The 25,852-nt window shown below is 41.2% G+C and overlaps 1 protein-coding gene across 14 annotated transcripts in view; it reads right to left on the bottom strand.

Moving 5' to 3' along the window:
• The window catches only part of celf4 (CUGBP, Elav-like family member 4), a 748,037-nt gene that overhangs the window by 580,951 nt on the left and 141,234 nt on the right, over positions 1-25,852 (bottom strand). Inside the window, exon 1 of one of the 14 annotated variants that reach the window (XM_031901655.1) lies at positions 16,184-16,219. Within the exon in view, the coding sequence (XP_031757515.1) occupies positions 16,184-16,199 (16 nt within the window). The 5' untranslated portion in view covers positions 16,200-16,219. 14 annotated transcript variants of the gene reach the window in all.

Here is a 25,852-nt window from a genome sequence, read left to right as displayed (position 1 = left end):
TCATTTTTGGCCAGTTGATACGGACCAGTTTGGTCAACTGATATGTCCCATGGACATGGATATCATAGTTGACATCAGAAAAGAAGTATTGTCATTGGCTAGGAGCTGACTTTCCATGGTCCATCTGGCATGCACCATTATATCCAAGGGGTGGGTGTGATTTTCTACTTAGGAATATAAGAATTAGCAAAAGCTTCTTGTTTCAAATACTAAGCCATTGATGTTTGCGTCCTGGAATACATCTATCAGTGCTGGCACCCCCTAGTGGTTGTTGTAGAATGTTCTACTTTGAACTTTGTGTTATCTCCTCCTTATATCAGACATGACCACCAGTGGTGACTTAATCAGGTTTAAGTTCAAGATGAACAGTTTATAACATAATTATATAGGTTTTAGTCATATACAAGACCCGCGGTGTTGTTTGTTACACGGCAGAATGACGGTGGTTACAATGATATAGTGCTACGAAGATAGGCTCCTCGTTTAACCCATTCCCTGCCACCAGTCAGAAACATTAGAGAGATGGAGATAATTTAGGGATCCATCTGGCCAATCATTTATATCTGATTTGTCAAACTGTCCGTCTTACTCTACAAGCTCCTATAATTACTCGAGATTTATGCACCCACCTATCCTATCTGCCTGTCAATCACATCTCTCCAGCTTTTCCTTGTCAGGTTCTCAATCACATCAGCCCTGCCAGTCTCCATGGCGCGTACCCAGTACCTGACCCATGAATTTCTCCCAAGACGCCAGCCCTTTGTACCGATATGCAAGAGGAAACCCTCTGACAGATCTGGAGCTAATTTACAATTCCATTCTCCTGCATATAGTAATATAATATAGAGGGAACTGCTGTGTGCTATATATACTGTATATATATATATATATAAATCCCAAGAAAATCAGGAAGTTTTATGGATATTTAAGACTCAGAGGTGGATAAATTAATATTTTTACACCTAATAGGAGACTGGGAAAAAAACGATGACTATGCTAAAAAAAAACTTCTGGAGTATCTGACACTGAATGATATTCAGAAATAAGTAGGGAATAAGTGGGAGACAGTTGATTAAGCTCTCAGCTACTTTTTAAAGGGTCCATTCTCCCATGTAGCTTTGCTCCAGATTGTTGGATGACAATTGTGCACCTCAGTTGTGCACTTCTAGTTAGTTGGTTAGTAGTGATGAGCGAATCTGTCCCATTTCGCTTCACCGAAAAATGAGCGAATCTTTCAAAAGATTTGCAAAATGGTGGAAAATTTGTGAAACCGCAAAAATGTTGTACGTCAAAAAAAAATTGACGCCCGTGACAAATTTTTGGACGAGCAACAAATTTTTCGATCCGTTTTGCAAAATAATCTGCCAGCAGCGAAATGCGGAAATTCGCTGCGAATCCATGCCTGCCGCAATATTTCGCTCATCACTATTGATTAGTTAGTCCGGCCTTGGGCCCTGACTGGGTTACATATAAAGATTCACAAAATACACATTAATGCCCCATTACATACGATTGTTTTACATCCAATAAGGGGTAATTATATCTTAGTTGGGATCAAGTACAGGTACTGTTTTATTATTACAGAGAAAAGGGAATCATTTAACCATTAAATAAACCCAATAGGGCTGTTCTGCCCCAATAAGGGGTAATTATATCTTAGTTGGGATCAAGTACAGGTACTGTTTTATTATTACAGAGAAAAGGGAATCATTTAACCATTAAATAAACCCAATAGGGCTGTTCTGCCCCCAATAAGGGGTAATTATATCTTAGTTGGGATCAAGTACAGGTACTGTTTTATTATTACAGAGAAAAGGGAATAATTTAACCATTAAATAAACCCAATAGGGCTGTTCTGCCCCAATAAGGGGTAATTATATCTTAGTTGGGATCAAGTACAGGTACTGTTTTATTATTACAGAGAAAAGGGAATAATTTAACCATGAAATAAACCCAATAGGGCTGTTCTGCCCCCAATAAGGGGTAATTATATCTTAGTTGGGATCAAGTACAGGTACTGTTTTATTATTACAGAGAAAAGGGAATCATTTAACCATTAAATAAACCCAATAGGGCTGTTCTGCCCCAATAAGGGGTAATTATATCTTAGTTGGGATCAAGTACAGGTACTGTTTTATTATTACAGAGAAAAGGGAATCATTTAACCATTAAATAAACCCAATAGGGCTGTTCTGCCCCAATAAGGGGTAATTATATCTTAGTTGGGATCAAGTACAGGTACTGTTTTATTATTACAGAGAAAAGGGAATAATTTAACCATGAAATAAACCCAATAGGGCTGTTCTGCCCCCAATAAGGGGTAATTATATCTTAGTTGGGATCAAGTACAGGTACTGTTTTATTATTACAGAGAAAAGGGAATCATTTAACCATTAAATAAACCCAATAGGGCTGTTCTGCCCCAATAAGGGGTAATTATATCTTAGTTGGGATCAAGTACAGGTACTGTTTTATTATTACAGAGAAAAGGGAATCATTTAACCATTAAATAAACCCAATAGGGCTGTTCTGCCCCAATAAGGGGTAATTATATCTTAGTTGGGATCAAGTACAGGTACTGTTTTATTATTACAGAGAAAAGGGAATCATTTAACCATTAAATAAACCCAATAGGGCTGTTCTGCCCCCAATAAGGGGTAATTATATCTTAGTTGGGATCAAGTACAGGTACTGTTTTATTATTACAGAGAAAAGGGAATCATTTAACCATTAAATAAACCCAATAGGGCTGTTCTGCCCCAATAAGGGGTAATTATATCTTAGTTGGGATCAAGTAAAGGTACTGTTTTATTATTACAGAGAAAAGGGAATCATTTAACCATTAAATAAACCCAATAGGGCTGTTCTGCCCCCAATAAGGGGTAATTATATCTTAGTTGGGATCAAGTACAGGTACTGTTTTATTATTACAGAGAAAAGGGAATCATTTAACCATTAAATAAACCCAATAGGGCTGTTCTGCCCCCAATAAGGGGTAATTATATCTTAGTTGGGATCAAGTACAGGTACTGTTTTATTATTACAGAGAAAAGGGAATCATTTAACCATTAAATAAACCCAATAGGGCTGTTCTGCCCCAATAAGGGGTAATTATATCTTAGTTGGGATCAAGTACAGGTACTGTTTTATTATTACAGAGAAAAGGGAATCATTTAACCATTAAATAAACCCAATACGGCTGTTCTGCCCCCAATAAGGGGTAATTATATCTTAGTTGGGATCAAGTACAGGTACTGTTTTATTAGAAATAAGAAATGAGCTTTGATAGGTCTTCTGCAAAGGGAATAATGAAAGCAATAGCCTGGCTGCTGTGGGCTCCTATACAAGTGAGAAATGTGCCTTTGTACCTTCTCTATCACTTAGATAAAAATACAAATTTGGAAAAAAAAAGTTTACGGGCGCTGAATTAATTATCAGTAAAATGCTATTTCTAATTTTAAACAACATCCAGAGGGTTAAAGAATAAATGTATACACCGTGACTTTAAACGCATAACAAATGGGATCAAGCTGATGTCATTAGGAATACAGCCGAGCGTGAATCCGCAATTCTCTTAGCAGACGTAGCAACTTAGAACGGCCGTAAAAAAAAAATAAAAAAATAAAATAAATATATCAGTGGACAAATAATTATACCACTGAGCATAATAAAGCCTGCCATTACGCTAATCCTTTTAGCCACAGCGCTCGGTTTTCTTTTAGTGCTCCCATCGCGGAATCGTATGTTCATTTCCAAACTACAGAGGTCATAAGGAAAAGGAAAAAAAAAAAATGGCCGCCGTTATGTCAATAGATATTATCAGTGATATTTTCTAATTACAGCGTTCACAGAGTGTGGGCAGAAATGAAACAGCAAATAATGTAGCTCAAACACATTACGGAGCAGCGGCAATACTCGCACAGCTCATATTAATGATAATACCGTCTTTTATGGGTATTCCAAGTACTGAAGACGTGTCCATGACCAGATGCTATTGGGTTTAATCGTATTAATAGACTGTGCGGAGATTATTTACTGGTCTGAAGAGGTTCAAGTAAGTCACGGTTATGATGTCACCTATTTATTCTTACTGGGCCATTGGGTGGAAAATATTGATACTAGTAATGGTTTCCATGGGCAATATGTACCCTGGTCCAGTAGCCCCTACCGATCAATTAGTAGTGAGGTTTTACTAGTCAAGTGATGATAAAAAATGGAAAAGATTCGGGTCAGGGTAAGTGCAGCCAAGGGGGTTACAATAAAACCCCAAGTGCAGAACCATAGTTGAGAATTAGGTGTACCCCCAACAACCTTGTTTAAACAGCAGATGTAGCATAATGTAAAGCAGTGATCCTGAACCAGTGGCTCAGTGGCCTCCAATGGGTCTACCTGACCAAAATCTGGCCAAATATTGGTTATAGGTTGATCAGGCAGGCTTGATATTCCCGTCAGATCAAGGACCTCATTGGCTTGGCTCTAGGGCTCAGCAATCGGATCAGTCCAATATCACCCACCTTTGGTTCACATATTGGGGAAATATCAGCTTGTTTAGTGACCTCGCCAAACAAGGCTCAGCATGTTTCCATCAATCATGGCTAAAGGTGGCCATACATGGGCAGATTTAAGTTGGCAATTTGGCCCCTTCAGATGAATCTACCCATGTAAAATTCACAGTTAATTGGCTGCCATTACATTGGGCTGATCCAATTGCTTGGTCCGAGAGCCAGACCAATGCCAATATTTGGGCAAATATTGGTCAGGTAGGCCTTCCAATGAGCCTACTCAATCAATAACTGCCCAAATATTGGTTATAGGTTAATCAGGCAGGCTTGATATTCCCATCGGATCAAGGACCTCATTGGCTTGGCTCTAGGGCTAAGGAATCGGATCAGTCCAATATCACCCACCTTGGGTTCACATATTGGGGAAATATAAGTTTGTTTAGTGACCTCGCCAAATGAGTGGATCTTATAATATATGGTCAGTCTAAGGCGGTGATCCCCAACCAGTGACTCGGGGGCAATATGTTGCTCCCTAACCCCTTGGATGTTGCTCTCAGTGCCCCCAAACCAGGGAGTTATTTTTGAATTCCTGACTTGGGGGCAAGTTTTGGTTGAGTAAAAACAAGATTTAGTACCAAATAAAGCCCCCTGTAAGCTGATAGGGTGCATAGAGGCTGCCTAATAGCCAATCACAGCCCTTATTTGGCTCCTCCATGAACTTTTATGGTGCTTGTGTTGCTCCCCAAATCTTTTTACATTTGACTGTGGCTCAGAGGTTGGGGGGCCCTGATATAAAGTATAGGTTCAGACCCCCTTATTCACTCTAATGGCCCTATTGCCAAGGGAAAACCTTTTCCAAGGTGTTTAAATCACACATTGTGATTCTGTTTAACAACAAACTACGATATTCTGCTTCATAGGCCTTGCTAAACCTAAAAGAAAATATGGACATAAATATAAAGTTAGGCCTCTCCTATATTACATAAAACTAGAAACGTTTGCTTATATCTGACTTCAATACCATCCTAATTAAATGGAACTAATGCAAACGATCACGTATGTATTAGAGTGATGTTTGTTGCATAGCTCCCATAGAGAATCAGCCCCAAGTAGCAATTGTACTTCTTGGTTGACTGGCCCATTATTTCCCTTTTTAATAACCATCACTTTGTATTAATCTCTTCCTCTTCCATCTCTACACAGTTTAATCATTCCCTCGTCAGGCCAGGATGGCCCTAGAGAACCATTTGCATGGATCTAGAATAGGAAAAAAAAGAGAGGGATGGGAGGTTAACATCAGGTCAGCACATAAAAATGATCCTGGGGCTTCTATTTGCTTATATAAATAACAGCTGTTCTAACCAAGGACCTTGGTGATAGGTTTGTGGTCTGCTCGAGGACACTCCATTTCTGCTGATCTTGTTTTATCTCCGTTGAGGGATCCTACATGGATTTCAATGGAAACCTTCATTCCTCGGTGTATAAGAGAGGAAGCCTTTATTTAAGGTTTGAAGATTATGTAAAAAAATAGGGATATCATGAAGAGGTATAGTTTTCTTGGGTGATCTATATGTACCATGGATTGAAGCTAGCTATACAGGTCCTTCAGGGTTGGTGAGCGTTTTTGCTCAAACTCATTAACAGCGCAACAGAAATGATGAAGCCTATGAAAGCTCCATTAGATCCTACCAAATAAAGCCCCCTGTAAGCGGATAGGGTGCATAGAGGCCCCTAATAGCCAACCACAGCCCTTATTTGGCACCTCCATGAACTTTTATGATGCTTGTGTTGCTCCCCAAGTCTTTTTATATTTGACTGTGGCCTACAAGTAAGAAAGTTTGGGGACCCCCTGGTGTAAAGTATAGGTTCAGACCCCCATATTCACTCTAATGGCCCTATTGCCAAAGAGAAACCTTTTCCAAGGTGTTTAAATCACACATTGTGATTCTGTTTAACAACAAACTATGATATTCTGCTTCATAGGCCTTGCTAAACCTCAAAGAAAATATGGACATATATGTGGTCTGCTCGAGGACACTCCATTTCTGCTGATCTTGTTTTATCTCTGTTGAGGGATCCTACATGGATTTCAATGTAAACCTTGATTCCTCGGTGTATAAGAGATGAAGCCTTTATTTAAGGTTAGCAGATTATGTAAAAACAAATAGGGATATCACGAAGAGGTATAGTTTTCTTGGGTGATCTATATGTACCATGGACTGAAGCTAGCTATATTTGTACATTCAGGTCCTTCAGGGTTGGTGAGCGTTCTTGCTCAAACCCATTAACAGCGTGACAGAAATGATGGACATATATGTGGTCTGCTCGAGGACACTCCATTTCGGCTGATCTTGTTTTATCTCCGTTGAGGGATCCTACGCGGATTTATAATGTAAACCTTGATTCCTCTGTGTATAAGAGAGGAATAGATATAGATAGATATAGTTTCCTTGGGTGATCTATATGTACCATGGACTGAAGCTAGCTATATTCGTACATTCAGGTCCTTCAGGGTTGGTGAGCGTTTTTGCTCAAACCCATTAACAGCGTGACAGAAATGATGGACATATATGTGGTCTGCTCGAGGACACTCCATTTCGGCTGATCTTGTTTTATCTCCGTTGAGGGATCCTACGCGGATTTATAATGTAAAGCTTGATTCCTCTGTGTATAAGAGAGGAATAGATATAGATAGATATAGTTTCCTTGGGTGATCTATATGTACCATGGACTAAAGCTAGCTATATTCGTACATCCAGCTCCTTCAGGGTTGGTGAGCGTTTTTGCTCAAACCCATTAACGACGTGACAGAAATGATGAAGCCCATGAAAGCTCCATTAGATCCTCTCAGAAGATGATTGTGTTGCCCATCACATTTCAGTTGCTTCATGTACTTAAAGTGATCAGGCTGATGCATGTATGTGGCTTCAGAAATGATAGCAACAGCGGCTCATCCTTCATGGGCTCCCACGCAATATTCCTGATGAAACTCAATGACTTATCATTCCGTTTTGCCTGGGGTCGGCCTTGGCTTTGATGGTCAGTTCCCCAAGTGTATTGACCAATGAAATGATCAACTCTGTATGTGTACAGCAAGCCTAAGTGCATAAAAAAAATTCTTGGCCTAAACCAGGTAATAGGCTGCGGCTCAGGTTGAAAGATTATGCACTAAAGTTAAGCCACAAATCTTATCTGCTGTAGGCATTTTGTTTGGCCAATTTAGTGGCTCGGCTATAACTCTTCACCCTTCCCAATGGCTGTAACTGAGCGGTAGATGGAAATCAGTGGCATTAATGCAGTCGGGGGCTTATGTCAGCTAAACAAATGCTCACTTGAGAACCACATTTCTAGTTTAACTCACAGGCTGCTCTGGGGAGCCATTTGTTATCCCCATCCCTGTTGTGTTATTGCTTCCAACAATTACTGAAAAGGGCATTCAGGAGTCAACTCTGATGAAGATTTAAGTTCTAAAGTCTGTTTTTATCTTTAATATACACAAATGAAAATGAATAACCCAGAATCCTATGCTCTTTTTCTTGGAATTCCATATTTTTATGCTACAGGTATAGGACCCATTATCCAGAATGCTCAGGACCAAGGGTATTCTGTAATTTGGATCTCCATACCTTAAGGCTACTAAAAAATCAATAAAATGTTAATTATCCAGAAAGCTCCGAATAACAGAAAGCCCATCTCCCATAGACTCCATTTTAATCAAATAATTCAGAATTTTAAAACTGATTTACTTTTTTCTCTTTAATAATAAAACAGTACCTGTACTTGATCCCAACTAAGATATAATTACCCCTTATTGGGGGCAGAACAGCCCTATTGGGTTTATTTAATGGTTAAATGATTATCTTTTCTCTGTAATAATAAAACAGTACCTGTACTTGATCCCAACTAAGATATAATTACCCCTTATTGGGGGCAGAACAGCCCTATTGGGTTTATTTCATGGTTAAATGATTCCCTTTTCTCTGTAATAATAAAACAGTACCTGTACTTGATCCCAACTAAGATATAATTACCCCTTATTGGGGCAGAACAGCCCTATTGGGTTTATTTAATGGTTAAATGATTCCCTTTTCTCTGTAATAATAAAACAGTACCTGTACTTGATCCCAACTAAGATATAATTACCCCTTATTGGGGCAGAACTGTCCTATTGGGTTTATTTCATGGTTAAATGATTCCCTTTTCTCTGTAATAATAAAACAGTACCTGTACTTGATCCCAACTAAGATATAATTACCCCTTATTGGGGCAGAACAGCCCTATTGGGTTTATTTAATGGTTAAATGATTCCCTTTTCTCTGTAATAATAAAACAGTACCTGTACTTGATCCCAACTAAGATATAATTACCCCTTATTGGGGCAGAACTGTCCTATTGGGTTTATTTCATGGTTAAATGATTCCCTTTTCTCTGTAATAATAAAACAGTACCTGTACTTGATCCCAACTAAGATATAATTACCCCTTATTGGGGGCAGAACAGTCCCTATTGGGTTTATTTAATGGTTAAATGATTCCCTTTTCTCTGTAATAATAAAACAGTACCTGTAATTGATCCCAACTAAGATATAATTACCCCTTATTGGGGCAGAACAGCCCTATTGGGTTTATTTAATGGTTAAATGATTCCCTTTTCTCTGTAATAATAAAACAGTACCTGTACTTGATCCCAACTAAGATATAATTACCCCTTATTGGGGCAGAACAGCCCTATTGGGTTTATTTAATGGTTAAATGATTCCCTTTTCTCTGTAATAATAAAACAGTACCTGTACTTGATCCCAACTAAGATATAATTACCCCTTATTGGGGCAGAACAGCCCTATTGGGTTTATTTAATGTTTTATTGATTTTTTAGTAGACTTAAGGTATGGAGATACAAATTATGGAAAGACCCCTTATCCGGAATACCCTTGGTCTCGAGAATTATGGATAATGGGTCCTATACCTGTACAACATTGACGCTGAAAGCATCATGATAAAGTCCCATGAATGGGTCGCGATCACTAGTTAATTTATAAATGATTTTCTATGGCATTTATTCATATTTATGGGAGCGGCCATAAAGCATCCCAAAACGAGAGCTCAACCGCCGTTGCCAATGGAGCCGTAATCCCAGTGGCCGAGTTAGATTAAAGCGTGAATTATCTTTTTGGACATTGATATACTCTTGTGTCATTTGGCAAGGAAAGCGGAGCAAAATGAATTACCTTTTCAACATCCGTTAAAGTCATTCAAATGTCTCGTTAAAAGAAAAACAATTAAACCTTGATAGAGATATTCCCCCCTTGACACGGAATAACTGCCCCCCGTTATATTTGATTGTTTATATATCTGGCTGTTTATTAATAGCCATGAAGCTTCACCAATAAATGCCAGCAGAGGGTCCACTACAGGGGCTTCTTTTAACACCGGGACCATTAAAGAACATTTAACATAATCCAGTTTGTCACAGGGGGCCCCAGCACATTTTCAATGGGTCCCAGAGCGGGGAAAAAGTGCCTTTGATTCCAGTATCTGTCAATCAAGTAGCACTTTAGTCGTCATCCAATCCCAAACAGACTTCAAAAGCCATTGACCCATGTGACACATGGTGATTCCAGGCATTTTACCAGCCATGTTTTTTTTTCCAACATGCATCACGACATCAAAAGTGCAGCGATCACATTAAATCGCCAATGGGAATGGTTGCACGTGCCAAACCCCCCCTTTGTCGTCATGGCCTGAAATGAAGATTTACTTAACAATGGTCCATATAGTTCAGCCTACAACAGGCTCGGCTTAACTAAAAGATAAGGCAGTCAATTAGAATTAGTCTCTTTGTCAAATAGCCCTTATCAGTCTCTTCACCTCTACAATGGGTTGCAGGGCATCATTAAACGGCCATTGTGTTGGGGGGGGGGTAGCAATCATTTCCAAATACCTCGTGTCCTGATCTTAAAAAAAAAAAAAGGCCTTTGTCGGAGTCAAAAGAAAGAAAGGATAAATTCCCCGACAAACAATGAGAACATGAATTAACGTCTACAGTAATCACTATCGATTTCCCATTTGTGTGAAGAGTGGACAGGCCTCAAATAATGACAGTGTTACGTGAAGGATTCATCAGATGATCTTCCAGGTAACCACAAAGCATTCTACAACCAGAGCGTTGCGGAACCATTTATTCCAACAAGATCTGCCTAGAAATACATAAATACACATTTTCCACACAAGGGCTTTACCCTTAATCAGCTTCTATGGGGATCTTCATTTTCCAACCATGGAATGCTTGTTCCTCATTAAAATATACCAACCTCGTTAGCTCCAATTCTAAATTCAGATAATAGAGCCCTTGTAGGCTGCCAACCAATTACTACATTAAGGTTACCATCTCTGACAATAACTTCCAATTCATTGTGTTAAAGTATCCCTTCATTGAACCTTTCTTATACTTCATAAATATATCAATATATCATCTCAAGGCCTTCCTTGTAAGAGCTCCAAGAGTTTAAAAGATAGCAACACACATTCAACCCAAAAGTCATACGATCTGGATTTCAGGCTAGGTCCACCATCTACCAATCATACCCCAGGAAGACAGTTTGGAAGTCTATTCTTCAAGAAAAAAAATTATAGAGAAGGCTGGTCCCTATGCTATGACTTAGGTGGCCATAAGGGCAGTGTTGGTTGTGTGTCTATGTGTTGTTATTGGTGAATGTATCTAGGTGAGATTTGCCCAGAGTGATGTGGTCAAACCACTTTGGAGACACATTTTTTTGAAAGCCCAGCTATGGTGGGTATGGAGGTATTTTGAGAACTATGGTGTTAACTTATGATAGTATATCATTACAAATAGGAACCTCTAGTGTCCACCTTTGTAGGCAACACCATTCCAAGGATCTATACCTGCTGCAATGCATTGAAAGAGCTTTCGGGGAATATAGGGGGGTAGGACATTATCCCATATCATCCTAGAGTTGAAGATGTCTAGCAGACACAAAGTTCAACCTTCTCTCTGAATGAAATCCACTTGAACTAGAGGAAGGAAACAAATCAGTTGTTTGCGTTCTTCCAAAATAACCTAATTGGGTGCCAATTAACAAAAAATAGAAAGGGTTTAGAGCAACCAGTGGCTAGGGGGAACATGTTGCTCACCACCAGCTTTGATGTTGCTCCCAGTGGCCTCAAAGTAGGTGCCCGTTTTTATATTTTTGGCTTGGAGGCAAGTTTTGGAAGCACAGAGACATAGTTTTACTCCATGCAGAGCTTTCTACAGGCTAGAAGTCCACCGAATAGCCAACCACAGTCCTCGTTAGGCACCCTCAAGGAACTTTTTTTCATGTTCACCAACACTTTTTACATCTCAATGTGGCTCAAAGTCAACTTGTTTACTGGGACTAATAAAGGTTGGAGATCCCTGGTTTAGACGGAACCTTGGTGTAACTGGGGCATGACCATATGGATTGGGGTGGGGCTTAAAGGATTTAGATGTTTCTTTTGGGAACATGGAGATATACATATATAGTAACAATTGAGTGTTTATTGGAAACACCTTTGTAGGCAACACCATGTCAAGGATCTATACCTGTTGCTATGCATTGAAAGAGCTTTCAGGGAATATAAGGGGGTGGGACATTATCCCATATCATCCTAGAGTTGAAGATGTCTAGCAGACAAAAGTTCAACCTTCTCTCTGAATGAAATCCACTTGAACTAGAGGAAGGAAACAAATCAGTTGTTTGCGTTCTTCCAAAATAACCTAATTGTGCGCCAATTAACAAAAAATAGAAAGGGTTTAGAGCAACCAGTGGCTCGAGGGCAACATGTGGCTCACCACCAGCTTTGATATTGCTCCCAGTGGCCTCAAAGTAGGTGCATGCAGACCCTCCTACAGGCTAGAAGTCCACATGGGGCTACCGAATAGCCAATCACAGTCCTTGTTAGGTATCACCAACACTTTTTACATCTAAATGTGGCTCAAAGTCAACTTGTTTACTGGGACTAATACTAATATAGGTTGGAGATCCTTGGTTTAAAGGGAACCTTGGTGTAACTTGGGCGTGACCATATGGATTGGGGTGGGGCTTAGAAGATTTAGATGTTTCTTTTGGCAACATTGAGAGATACAAATGTAGTACTTGTGTAACAATTGAGTGTTTATTGGAAACACCAATGTCACCGACAAGATCCCCGGCTTTCTAAACTCCGTCCCCGTCCTGCCTTTCCCTACATGTTTGTGTATTTCAGATGTGGCTCTTGCAGATCCTTGATTTACAGCCAATTTTACCCCTGCTGAAAATGCTAGTAATAAAATACTTATTAAGCCTCCCTCCCACCAGCCTAAAAATGAAAATGGCTCTGTATTTAACGAGAGATAACATCTAAAAATCCATCTGTCTGTACATTTAAATATCAGAAAAACGTTTTAAACTGCCTTGGCTTTTCAAATGACTCTCTACGAGTCTCGAGACAGCGCGCTGTAATTAGGTAATTTAATATATGTTTCAAACACAAAACCACAAGCAAAGGAAAACAAAAGAAATTTAGACGCCATTAATGCCACCGAATATGATCGTAAACAAAAAAACCCAATACCGGGCCTGTGGGGTGTCGTTAGACATCAAGAACATTCCCCCATGTTTAGCCAGTAATTGGAGAGAAGGTCTGTACCTCCTCGCAGTTTGCCATTAAGATAATACTTAGTTTTCCTGGTTGCACAGAAGGTCTAATAATGAGACAGAGAGTGACAACCTGCAGAGACACCTTCCATACACTGCTGAGACTCTAAACACTGTACAATTGCACATAAATGCCGGAAATACGGAACTGAGCACCTGTACAACATATTCCCATGGTATGGTGGAGCGGCCGGGGTGGCCTTGGGGGGCTCTGGCATTGGGCAGGTTGACATGACTACTTTAGACTTCTTCTACTCTTCTTCATCCTCTTCTTCTACTATAAACACACAGCACTCAGTCTACATATTGTAGCAATGCTCTTGACGCTGGAGCTAACGTGCTAACGTAGTATAAATGATAAACTGAAGCTGAAGGTAAGTGAACCATACTACAGATTGACCAACCATTGTCCTCCTACTGCTAATACCCTGTTCTGATATAGTTGATATTGTACTGGTACTTTAGGTCATTGGGACATAAATCCAGCATCTAAGTGAGGTAGTAACCCCACCCAAACATTGTGCCCACCCCTGGTGTCATTATGCCCACCTCCAGTATCACTGCCCCACCCCAATGCCATCAGCTCCGCCCCCTTTCTTCAGGTTTAAACACCTGCAAAGGTGTGAAACCTACACTAGATATACTGTAATGATGCTACTGATACGCTAGGCATCCGGCACTGGTACTACAGCAACACTGAGCATCCAGAACTAACACCGCTGGCACACAAGGCATGTTATTCTGATACTGTACTTACTAAATAGACCGTGCCAATGCCATGGATAGACTCAATATACCATGCCAATGCCATGGATAGACTAAATATACTGTGCCAATGCCATGGATAGACTCAATATACCATGCCAATGCCATGGATAGACTAAATATACTGTACTAATGCCATGGATAGACTAAATATACTGTACCAATGCCGCAGATACACTATATTCACTGTACTAATGCCGCAGATACACTATATTCACTGTACTAATGCCGCAGATACACTAAATTCACTGTACTAATGCCGCAGATACACTAAATTCACTGTACTAATGCCGCAGATACACTAAATTCACTGTACTAATGCCGCAGATACACTAAATTCACTGTACTAATGCCGCAGATACACTAAATTCACTGTATTAATGCCGCAGATACACTAAATTCACTGTACTAATGCCGCAGATACACTAAATTCACTGTACTAATGCCGCAGATACACTAAATTCACTGTACTAATGCCGCAGATACACTAAATTCACTGTACTAATGCTGCAGTAGGCACAGCTGCATAGACAAGTAGCCGTGTCTTTGCATAACAAATGTGTGTGTCCTGGGCTGGGATATCAGCAGATGAAATCTTTGCCCTATTCCCTCGCTCTCTCGCAGTCAATACAAGTCTGAAGGGGAAGGGAGAGAAACCCTGACATTGTGCATTTCTTACCATTTCACTTGTCCCCGTGCCCCTTTCCTGCTGGCCCAGCAAGGTAAATCGGAGAAGCATTTGCAACAATTACAGGTTATTTTTCTCAATCGAACCTGGGCCCATTAATTATACTTTCTGGCGCCCCCCCCCCCCCCCATTCGATTCCATTAAGGCTTCCCTTAAAGGTACCTGGTTGTTACTAACTGAGGCACAGACGCATTGGCAGACAGGGGTATAAATGCCATACATGGAGGGCTGGCACCTCAGTATTATTGTGCCAGGGTGCCCAGTGCTGCTATTAATGTGATTGAGAAGGTACAAAAGTGTTATTTACCCTTGGCATTGATGGAAATACATAGGGCCCTTTGGTTCTTGACCCTCAATATGCTATTTTGCCCCCAATGGGAGCCCCTATGCAAGTGCCAAAGCAATAAGGAGCCTAAACGTTTAACCCTTAGTGACCATTTAAAGTGCCCAGGGATACTTGGAGATGCTATAGGGCAGGGGTCCCCAACCACCGGGTCGGGGACCAGTGCCAGGCCGTGGGCTGTGCTGAACCGGGCCTCCTCTGGTTCTAATTACCTGTTATCTCAACTCCCCGATGTGTTACACAGCCATGACAACAGCAATGTGAAGCCCTGGAAGCTTTCTACTGATCGCAACAAGGGCCAAAATACTTAAAGCTCCATACTAAGGGTCAGGGGATGTCACCACTTAGGTGGGAATAAAGGTCCCCATACACGGGCCGATCCGCTCGCCAAGTGAGCAGATCTTCTCCCGATATCCACCCCTACGGGTGGGCGATATCGGGAGAATCCATGATTCCCTGAGGCCAAACGATCGAATTATAACGATGGGTATAGGAAAAGTCGGTCCGGGGACTGCATCAATGAGCCGATGCGGTCCCCGAACTGACTAGATTTTCTAACCTGCCCGATTTCAGGCCAGATATCGGTCGGGCAGGCCCGTCGGTAGAGCCCATACACGGGCCGATTAGCTGCCGAATCTAAGAGACCCATATCGGCAGCTAGAATCGGCCCGTGTATGGGGACCTTTAGAAAAGCAAAGGGGCATCTAGTTGCAGGGAAACAAGCTCAGGTCCCCCATTGATTTTGCATTATGATGAGCTGTATTATATTTTATAAAGTCATAATAATAATAATAATAAAGTGTATAATATCAAATGTAATAATGACATTTACATCATATATGTAATAATTAAATGATATACTATGCACTAGTTGCAACCCCCCCCCCAACCACAGTCCTTGGAAAAATAGTCTTGCTTGAAACCAGTCCGTGGTGCAAGAAAGGTTGGGGCCACTGCTGTAGGGTACACAGAAGGGGGTTGTGGGAGCTCTCCAGGGCTAAATAGAATATACAAATACAATGGAAGTGCAACTGATCTGGCCTAATAGACTACCAGCCTACAAGAGAGGGGGATTGATCAATGCACATTCCCTGGCCCCCTGTTCCATAAGTAAATAAGTATCTATGCTAGTGCATGTATTTATGAAAAACAGGGGGTTTTAGTTACAGATTTACCAAGGTAAACCCCGTATGATGGTCCTATCTATTTACCTCTGGTCACTCCCATGCACTGTTGCCATTCTTGCCCTGGGGGCTGGTTTGAGTCAAAGGGCTTAGTCTACCCCCATGCCTTCAGCTTTTATTGCCAAGACCACAGCATTGGTCCTACAGGTTTAATCCTCCCCCGCTTGCGGCTTGTAAAAGAGAAGACTGCCCATTAACCAACACCCATATTTTTTTAAAGGCATAAGACCACCATTAAAGGGATGGGTGTGGGGGTGCTGCACCCACAGGGAAGTTTGGCCATTCTTCCTGCAGAGTAACTCTCATAGATACACAAGAGGGGGTTGTGGGAACACTCCAAGGCTAAATAAAGTATACAAATACAATGGAAGTGCAACTGATCTGGCCAAATTAACTACCAGCCTACAAGAGAGGGGGATTGATCAATGCACATTCCCTGGCCCCCTGTTTCATAAGTAAATAAGTATCTATGCTAGTGCATGTATTTACAAAATTATGATCATAAGATTGGTAAGTCACCATACCACTGCTATAGGGTAGACAATACATTTAGGGCTCCATTGTACCCCCCCAGCAGTCCTGCCAGTAGGGGGCAGGATTCCTCCATGCCTCACCCCATTAAGCAGCATTGCTGAATGCATTCATGGATTTTGCACTCTGTTTTGTCTTATTCTCTTGCTAGCAGAGCCATAACTAGGGGTTGGCAGAAGAGGTAGGTTCCTAGGGTGCAATAATATGGGTGGCACTAGACTTGTAACTCTACTGCCAACTACCCCTAGTCCACGCCCTCGTCCCTCCACTGCCAGCTTTCCGTCTGCCAATGTATTTGCACATGTATGTACATGTGCAGGGGATGGGGGGGGGGTGCAAGGTGGCCTCTGGGGTTCCCTAGGGTGCCCTGTTTGAGTTTGAGAAGGTAATTAAGCAAATTAGCCATTCTATTTAATCAGCCACTCCTTATTTTAAAGTCTAACAAAGGCAGTAGCTTTTGGAGGGGAGGGGTCTGTTTAAACAGGGCTCATTATCTTCAACAACTTTCCATTAGTGCTTTGTTACACAAGTCCTATTTATATTATGAATAAGGGAGCAAATAGGTGTATACTACCCCTAAAATAGCAACAGGGTGGGGTATTCCAAAAGGAAGGAAGTAGATACAATACAAGCCAGCAGAAAAATAATATCTCGACCAGACAGCAAACTTGGCCAAATGCTCTCTATCTAGATATCTAGGAAGTGTTGAATGGAAAGTAAAAGTAATTGTATTGAAAAATCTGAGCTGTCAATCATATAAAATGTGATAAGTGATATCTAGGAAGTGCTGAATGGAAAGTAAAAGTAATTGTAATGAAAAATCTGAGCTGTCAATCATATAAAATGTGATAGGTGATATCTAGGGCGTGCTGAATGGAAAGTAAAAGTAATTGTAATGAAAAAATCTGAGCTGTCGATCATATAAAATGTCATAGGTGATATCTAGGAAGTGCTGAATGGAAAGTAAAAGTAATTGTAATGAAACATCTGAGCTGTCAATCATATAAAATGTGATAGGTGATATCTAGGAAGTGCTGAATGAAAAGTAAAATAAATTGTAATGAAAAATCTGAGCTGTCAATCATATAAAATGTGATAGGTGATATCTAGGAAGTGCTGAATGGAAAGTAAAAGTAATTGTAATGAAAAATCTGAGCTGTCAATCATATAAAATGCGATAGGTGATATCTAGGAAGTGCTGAATGGAAAGTAAAAGTAATTGTAATGAAAAATCTGAGCTGTCAATCATATAAAATGTGATAGGTGATATCTAGGAAGTGCTGAATGAAAAGTAAAAGTAATTGTAATGAAACATCTGAGCTGTCAATCATATAAAATGTGATAGGTGATATCTAGGAAGTGCTGAATGGAAAGTAAAATAAATTGTAATGAAAAATCTGAGCTGTCAATCATATAAAATGTGATAGGTGATATCTAGGACGTGCTGAATGGAAAGTAAAACTAATTGTAATAAAACATCTGAGCTGTCAATCATATAAAATGTGATGGGTGATATCTAGGAAGTGCTGAATGGAAAGTAAAAAGTAATTGTAATGAAAAATCTGAGCTGTCAATCATATAGAATGTGATAGGTGATATCTAGGAAGTGCTGAATGGAAAGTAAAAGTAATTGTAATGAAAAATCTGAGCTGTCAATCATATAAAATGCGATAGGTGATATCTAGGAAGTGCTGAATGGAAAGTAAAAGTAATTGTAATGAAAAATCTGAGCTGTCAATCATATAAAATGTGATAGGTGATATCTAGGAAGTGCTGAATGAAAAGTAAAAGTAATTGTAATGAAAAATCTGAGCTGTCAATCATATAAAATGCGATAGGTGATATCTAGGAAGTGCTGAATGGAAAGTAAAAGTAATTGTAATGAAAAATCTGAGCTGTCAATCATATAAAATGTGATAGGTGATATCTAGGAAGTGCTGAATGAAAAGTAAAAGTAATTGTAATTAAAAATCTGAGCTGTCAATCATATATTGCCTGCCCCGCCTCTATGCCTAAGGCATAGAGGCAGGGCAGGCAATATATGATTGACAGCTCAGATTTTTGAATACATTTATAATGGGTATGGATGATTTTTATTAAAAAATAATTTGGGTTTCATGTTTAATATTTAAAAAGGACTCATATTATACAGCTCTTCATGTCTGGGGTCAGTTCCCCTTTAAGGGGGATTAACATATAAATGTAACAGATAAATAAATAAAAGTGAGAATTTTGGCCGGGGAATCATTTGCAGGGAGAAGTCAGAGGGCGCGGAGAGATTTTTATCATCGCGGCTAATTTATTCATGAGCAGCCTGGCCTCGCATTTACTCGTTAGCAACTCCCGCTCCCCCTTATCCCTCTCATTTCGCCAGAAGGATTGGGGTCTCGGCGGATGCAGATATTTCCGCTGACCTCGCGCGAGTGGGATGAGATAAGGTGGAGTGTTTTGCATGATGAAAGTTCCCTCCACAAACTCCTGTCACTGATAGCTCCCCGCCATCCATTTACTTTCATTTACAGCGGATTAATTCCCCGCTTGACCTTTGCTCTGCTGCCACTCAGTCCTCCCCGGCTCCAAAACTCATTGCGAGAGTGCTGTCCGTCAGTGCAGTCTGGGACTTGGGTTTGTGCATCTACTGCTAATAACCATTAACCATTAGCAACTCTGCTTGGGATATTCAAGTAGCATTGCACAGGAAATGGTTAACTTCCCCTTTAATTGTTTTCTTTCTACTAGAACTCTACCCATGATAAGCTGTGGCCCACCAGTTATTGACTACAGCCACCAACAGCCTTGGGCCTTCAGCCTTCTTAACTGGTATCTCTCTGTACAGGCTATGAGCAAACTTAGGAGGCTGTTCCTGCTGAATTGTGCTTAGTACAGGGGAATCCCTATGTGCCATAGTTTTATGGTATCTCTCTGTACAGGCTATGAGCAAACTTAGGGGCTGTTCCTGCTGAATTGTGCTTAGTACAGGGGAATCCCTATGTGCCATAGTTTTATGGTATCTCTCTGTACAGGCTATGAGCAAACTTAGGGGGCTGTTCCTGCTGAATTGTGCTTAGTACAGGGGAATCCCTATGTGCCATAGTTTTATGGTATCTCTCTGTACAGGCTATGAGCAAACTTAGGGGGCTGTTCCTGCTGAATTGTGCTTAGTACAGGGGAATCCCTATGTGCCATAGTTTTATGGTATCTCTCTGTACAGGCTATGAGCAAACTTAGGGGGCTGTTCCTGCTGAATTGTGCTTAGTACAGGGGAATCCCTATGTGCCATAGTTTTATGGTATCTCTCTGTACAGGCTATGAGCAAACTTAGGGGGCTGTTCCTGCTGAATTGTGCTTAGTACAGGGGAATCCCTATGTGCCATAGTTTTATGGTATCTCTCTGTACAGGCTATGAGCAAACTTAGGGGGCTGTTCCTGCTGAATTGTGCTTAGTACAGGGGAATCCCTATGTGCCATAGTTTTATGGTTTAGGTAAGAATAGGGGACCATAGGGACATGGCTCAGCAACAGACAAAACCAAATCCAAATGAAGAAGTAAAAAGGTATTTGTGAGTCCTTTGCATTAAAGGGTAAGTGTAATGAAACAGTTGATGGTTAAAAATGATAAATGAAGTAGAGAACCTGGCCATATCCAGCTAATGATAGAATGGCGCTCGGGGGGGATGAGTTACGGCGCCACCAGAGGCAAAAATTAATGACCTTTCAGTTCCTTTCACCTCTACCGCTCGGACGGCTTCCTTTGGGCGCTGAGACTCTACATCTGTTCCCCCAAGAAGATTTATGGGGGATATTTCTACCTTCAGAAAAGACGTTAAAGACAAATTAGTTTGATAAATCTTTGGAGAAGAAGTGCATTGTTGGAGCCATCAGTCACGTTAACTTGACCGTCTGAGCTTCCGTATAACCGCCATGGAGAGGAACGTCCGGCTCCCAAATAGGAACCCTAGAGAACTCTGGGTAAATCAGAGCTACGACTTTACCCAACACTAAACCGAAGGCGATTAACCCTTGCTAGACAGCTGGCAAGCTTAATACTCTGATTGGACGTTAGTTTTAGTCATGTGGTAGAATATAAAATGCAAACTTCTCTTTCTGGCCCACTTCAGTAGGAACGGAAAATGCTAAAACCGGTGAATTCACTTGAAGCTAGTGATGAGTAGTGATGAGCGTATCTGTCCCATTTCGCTTCACCATAAAATTAGCGAGACGAAAAATTAGTGAAATGCATTTGTGACACGATTTTATTTTTGTCACCCGTGTCTATATTTTGTCACCCGCGTTTTTTTTTGTTGTGACCGCACCTTTTTTTTTTTTTTTTAGGCAACCGCACCCAATTCGATGCGCCCGCGCCCAATTTGGCGCGTGACAAAAAAAAAGATCTGTGCGACAAAATTTTCCACGGAAGTTTCGCGAAACAATGGCGAAATGCGGAAATTAGCTGCAAATCCATACCTGGCTTTTTCCGCATGAGTGATGAGTGAATCTGTCCTATTTCACAGCGGAAAATCTGCCAATCTTTCAAAAGGTTTGCAAAACGGCAAAAAGATTCTCGAAACGGAGAAAATGTCACGAATGTTCAACATATTTTTCCGCTGCGAATTTTGTCACCAGTTTCATGAACAATTTAGCCAATGACCGTGTTTTTCTGGTATGACACACCTGTAAAAGCCATATATTCCCGGGTACCTCCCCACCATGCTGGAGAAACTGTGGCATTGCCCCACAATATCACCACTATGGAAGGAGGCTCTGCTCTCCCGCTCTACTTGGCATCTATACTGCTCTTGTGGGTAGGTCGATCTTAGACAACACATAGACAACACAGCTGCGGAACAGAAGTTGACAAACTTCATTCTAACAGCCACTAGACTTGCGATTACCAAAAAGTGGAAGAACCCTCTACCCCCCAATCTGGGGGATGTGCTTACGAGGGGGAGAGATATGAGGGAGATGGAATATATGAGGGCCAATATCCACGACCAACGCAAACAATGGGAGAAGGTCTGGTCCACATGGGATTACTATATAGCCAACATAATACACAATAATAGTACAATATGATACACTTCTATCCGACCTATAACCATGATCTCCTATTCTCCCTCTCCCAAGGGATCCAAATCTCCCCTTTTGTGCCTTTTTCCTTTTCTCCCCTTTCTTCTTTCTTTTTATTAATACTGGCGATTGCAACTCAAGTTAATTTGATCAATGATAATTGTTAATTGACAGGCCTGCCCTGTACTTTGAGATATGGTCACCCCAGTTCATCCACATAATTGTACATCACCTATTGAATCTAAGTTACAAAAAAAAAAAAAAAAAGGAAAAAAAAACTAAACCATGCCTGGCCAATAATTTCGCCCATCACTACTTGTAGCAATTTATTCCCATATAGCGCTCATAATTACTGGAAATACCGTGTGTATCTTGCATTATCATTCTCTGGTCAACGGGGCTTGCAATTGAAATGTTAAAGGAGAAGGAAAGGTAAAAACTAAGTAAGCTTTATCAGAAAGGTCTATGTAAATACAGCCATAAGCACTCACAGTCCTCTGTCAAAAGATTTGTTATGTCTGTTTTCCTGTGCCACAGACATGCAGCTCTGTGCTCTCTCCTCTCTGCTGCTCCCCCCCTCCCTGAAGAATGCTAAGAACTCACCCCCCTTAGGAATGTGGATCTGAGCCAATCAGCAGAAAGCTTCCTCATGGTCTTACTAACTGAGCATGTTCACCGGTCGTGGTCATGGTGCAGGAGTGAGGCATTATGGGAACTTTCTTTACACAGCTTAGTGCTTTTTCTTCCTGTTTGGCTTCTGATCCTCTTAACAGGTTGGGATTAACTCTTTATTAGCCTACAGGGCAGGTTTATCAGGCAAGTTGCCCAAGTGGGTGACGTTGGAATGGAACCCAGCCTCCTCAAGTCGGGAAGCAGAGACTTATTGGCGGAGCTCATTGTGGTGACATTCGCCGAGCCCAGCATTTCCTCGACGCTTCTGCAAAGGAACAGCTGTAACGTCCTCACCCCATTACCTTTGCAAAGGCTGGTCACACATGTCTTACCAACAGATTGAAAAGGGCACCCAAAGGCAATCACTGCTCACATATGAAGTTCCTGGAAGTTGTTAGTAATATTTCAGCATTAAAGATAATTCCCAGAAGGCTCGCCGGGCCCCTCGCAGTCTGCTCCGTTTATGAATTTCAAATGCGCGTTTAAACATTTTTCCCCTTTTGTGTTTAATATAGAATCGGCCCTAAGAGAAAAATCCTCTGTATTCTGACTGTCGTCGGGGAAAATAAAAGGGTGGCAGTTTTATAATAATATCGCTTATTAACGGCGATGTTGTACCGCGGTTGAAGAGATGAGGTTTGATTTCAGTGAACTGAAAATGGTCGTTTTGACCAAACTTGAGTAATTAAACCTTTCTAAATGTTTCTCTTATTGTTTTACGCATGCTGCCGATGTTTGGTTGCTATGGGTTACAAGACCCTTAGCCCTCACTTGAAAAGAGGCGACAGTTGCTACATTGTTATTCTGGTAAGCGACATTCACCGAGCATTTCATCTTCCCAAATAAACACCTAAGTCGTCTCAAATGCTTCTGATTTCCCTATCCTATAGAGGTTTATCATTCGGCTTTGAAGAACTCTCTTTTTTTTTTCCCTCCGCCGACTGTCAAAATCTTGCTTGTCTGAGCATGAGGAGCCAGAGGTTTTTTTTTCCTGTTATTATTTCAGTCCTATCTCACGTTGAATGACATGAATAGAAAATGCCGTTTCTGGCGGCGCTCGGTCCCAACAGACATTGGCACTTCTAGAATCGATTTCCCCCAAAATTTGAAAACTCATCCGCCGTATGAATTGCGGTTTATTTAGCTGAAACTTTTTTCCCTGCTGTTCTCAATCAGCCTCAGTTTAATGTCTGCGGGGCACCTCATTTGCCATACACGGATAGAAATGATTGGTGGCACCGCAGCCGTTGTGTGGTACTGGTTCCATTAGAGAACAGCCCCAGTTAAAGGCTACATTATAAAAATCATCAGACCCAATGGAACTCACTTTGGGTATGTTCATTGTAGTTCTGGGAGATGGGTTTAATAGGGTGAGGGAGTGACTGTCACATTGTCGGACTGGCCCACCAGGATACCAGGAAAACTCCCGGAGGGCCCAGGTGTCAATGGGCCCTCCTGCTCCTGACCATTTGGTCTAATTCATGGTCATTTCCTATTTCTGAATAAAAGAAGAGAAATAGATGGAAGAATGAAGAGGTTGGGTAAAGAAAGGAGGAAAAATAGTTTGGAGAGTGGGCCTAGGGGTCCCAGTCTGACTCAGATCTATGAAAGCCCTCACAGTGGCAGACACAGTGTTGGACTGGCCCACCAGGATACCAGGAAAACTCCCGGTGGGCCCAGGTGTCGGTGGGCCCTCCTGCCCCTGACCATTTGGCCTGTTTCATGGTCATTCTATTTCTGAATGAAAAGAAAGAGGATAAATAGATGGAAGAATAGATGCTAGCATGTAAATAAAAGAGACTAGGAGAATGAAGAGGTTGGGTGAAAAAAAGAGGAAAAATAGTTTGGAGAGTGGGCCCTAGGGGTTCTAGGTTTTCTAGTGGGTCTCGACTCAGAAGAATAGATGCTGGCATGAACATAAAGAAGACTAGGAGAATAAAGAGGTTGAGTGAGGAAAGGAGGAAAAATAGTTTGGAGAGTGGACCTATGGTCTAAGATTTTCTGGTGGGCCCCTGGGGTCCCAGTCTGATTCAGATCTATGAAAGCCCTCACATTGGCAGATACAGTGTTGGACAGGCCCAGCAGGATACCAGGAAAACTCCCGATAGGCCCAGGTGTCAGTGGGCCCTCCTGCTCCTGATCATTTGGCCTGTTTCATGGCCATTCCCTATTTCTGAATGGGAACAAAGAGGAGAAATAGATGGAAGAATAGAGGCTAGCATGTAAATAAAAGATACTTGGAGAATAAAGAGGCTGGGTGAGGGAAGTAGGGAAAATAGTTTGGAAAGCGGGCCTAGGGTTTAAGGTTTTCTGGTGGGCCCCTGGGTTCCCAGTCCGACACTGGGCAGACAGTAGATATAGTAGTTTTCATCTGCCTTGAAGGTTTCAGCTTCACCTAATCTGTTGTATGGCCATAATTAGCCTACACGACTTGGCCACCACTAACCTAATTGGTTGGGTATCCCCCAGTGAGCACAATTGCTAACATTTTGCCCTAAACCAGTCTTTCTCTAAATATAAAAACTAATACCAGCCTGGATAACTTTGCTAGGGACTGCGGTGGCACCATTTCCTACAGCTCTAGGTATTCCCCGCAGGGCTTAAACTAGACACATGTGAAATACACACCTACTTTCAAGAGTTAATACACCAGTAGTGACGAGCAAAATCTTTCCACCAGTTATGGATACGCTGCAACATTCCGCTTTTAGCCATTGGCAAATTTTTATTGCGAAAAAATCAACAGCAACAATAATTTCCAGAGTGAGCAAAAAGTTGCCGTCGCATCAAGTCACATAAGTTGCGGTTGCATAAAAAAAAGGAACGTGCATCAAAAAAGTTGCACGGTAGCCACTTTTCACAAAATTTTTGGCATTTTGTGAAATTATCAGACCTTTTGTGAAATTTCGGCAAAGTGAAATGGGACAGATTCGTTCATCACTATACACTAGGGTTGCACCAAATCCACTATTTTTAGATTCGTCCAAAATAGTGATGAGCGAATTTGTCGGAAATCTGACGGCGGAAAATTCCCGAAAATTCAAAAAAATTGTCGCCCGCGGCTATTCTTTTGTCATGCAGCTATTCTTTAGACACCCGCGGCTATTCTTAAGACACCCGCGGCTATTATTTTGTCGCCAGCGGCTATTATTTTGTCCCAAGCGGCTATTATTTTGTCGCGCAGCAAATTTTTCTGCGGTGAATTTTTTGATCCGTTTCGCGAAACAATCCGCCAATCCGCATTAAGTATATTAATAGTAAAAAGATGCAGGTTGAGGGTGTGGCCCCATTGAGTTATAATAACAATATGGTTACAGCGGATACAGAAAAGGCAGATGTGCTTAACCAGTTCTTTTCTTCTGTGTATACAGTAGAGGAGCCAGAGGGCCAAGTCCCACCCAATAGCTGCACTGTTGCCTCAGCTCC

Source organism: Xenopus tropicalis, chromosome 1 (genome assembly GCF_000004195.4).
Source record: "Xenopus tropicalis strain Nigerian chromosome 1, UCB_Xtro_10.0, whole genome shotgun sequence".
Taxonomy (NCBI): Eukaryota; Metazoa; Chordata; class Amphibia; order Anura; family Pipidae; genus Xenopus; species Xenopus tropicalis.
The sequence above is the reverse complement of the archived record's forward strand: the minus strand, read 5'-3'. Positions and strand labels throughout refer to the sequence as shown.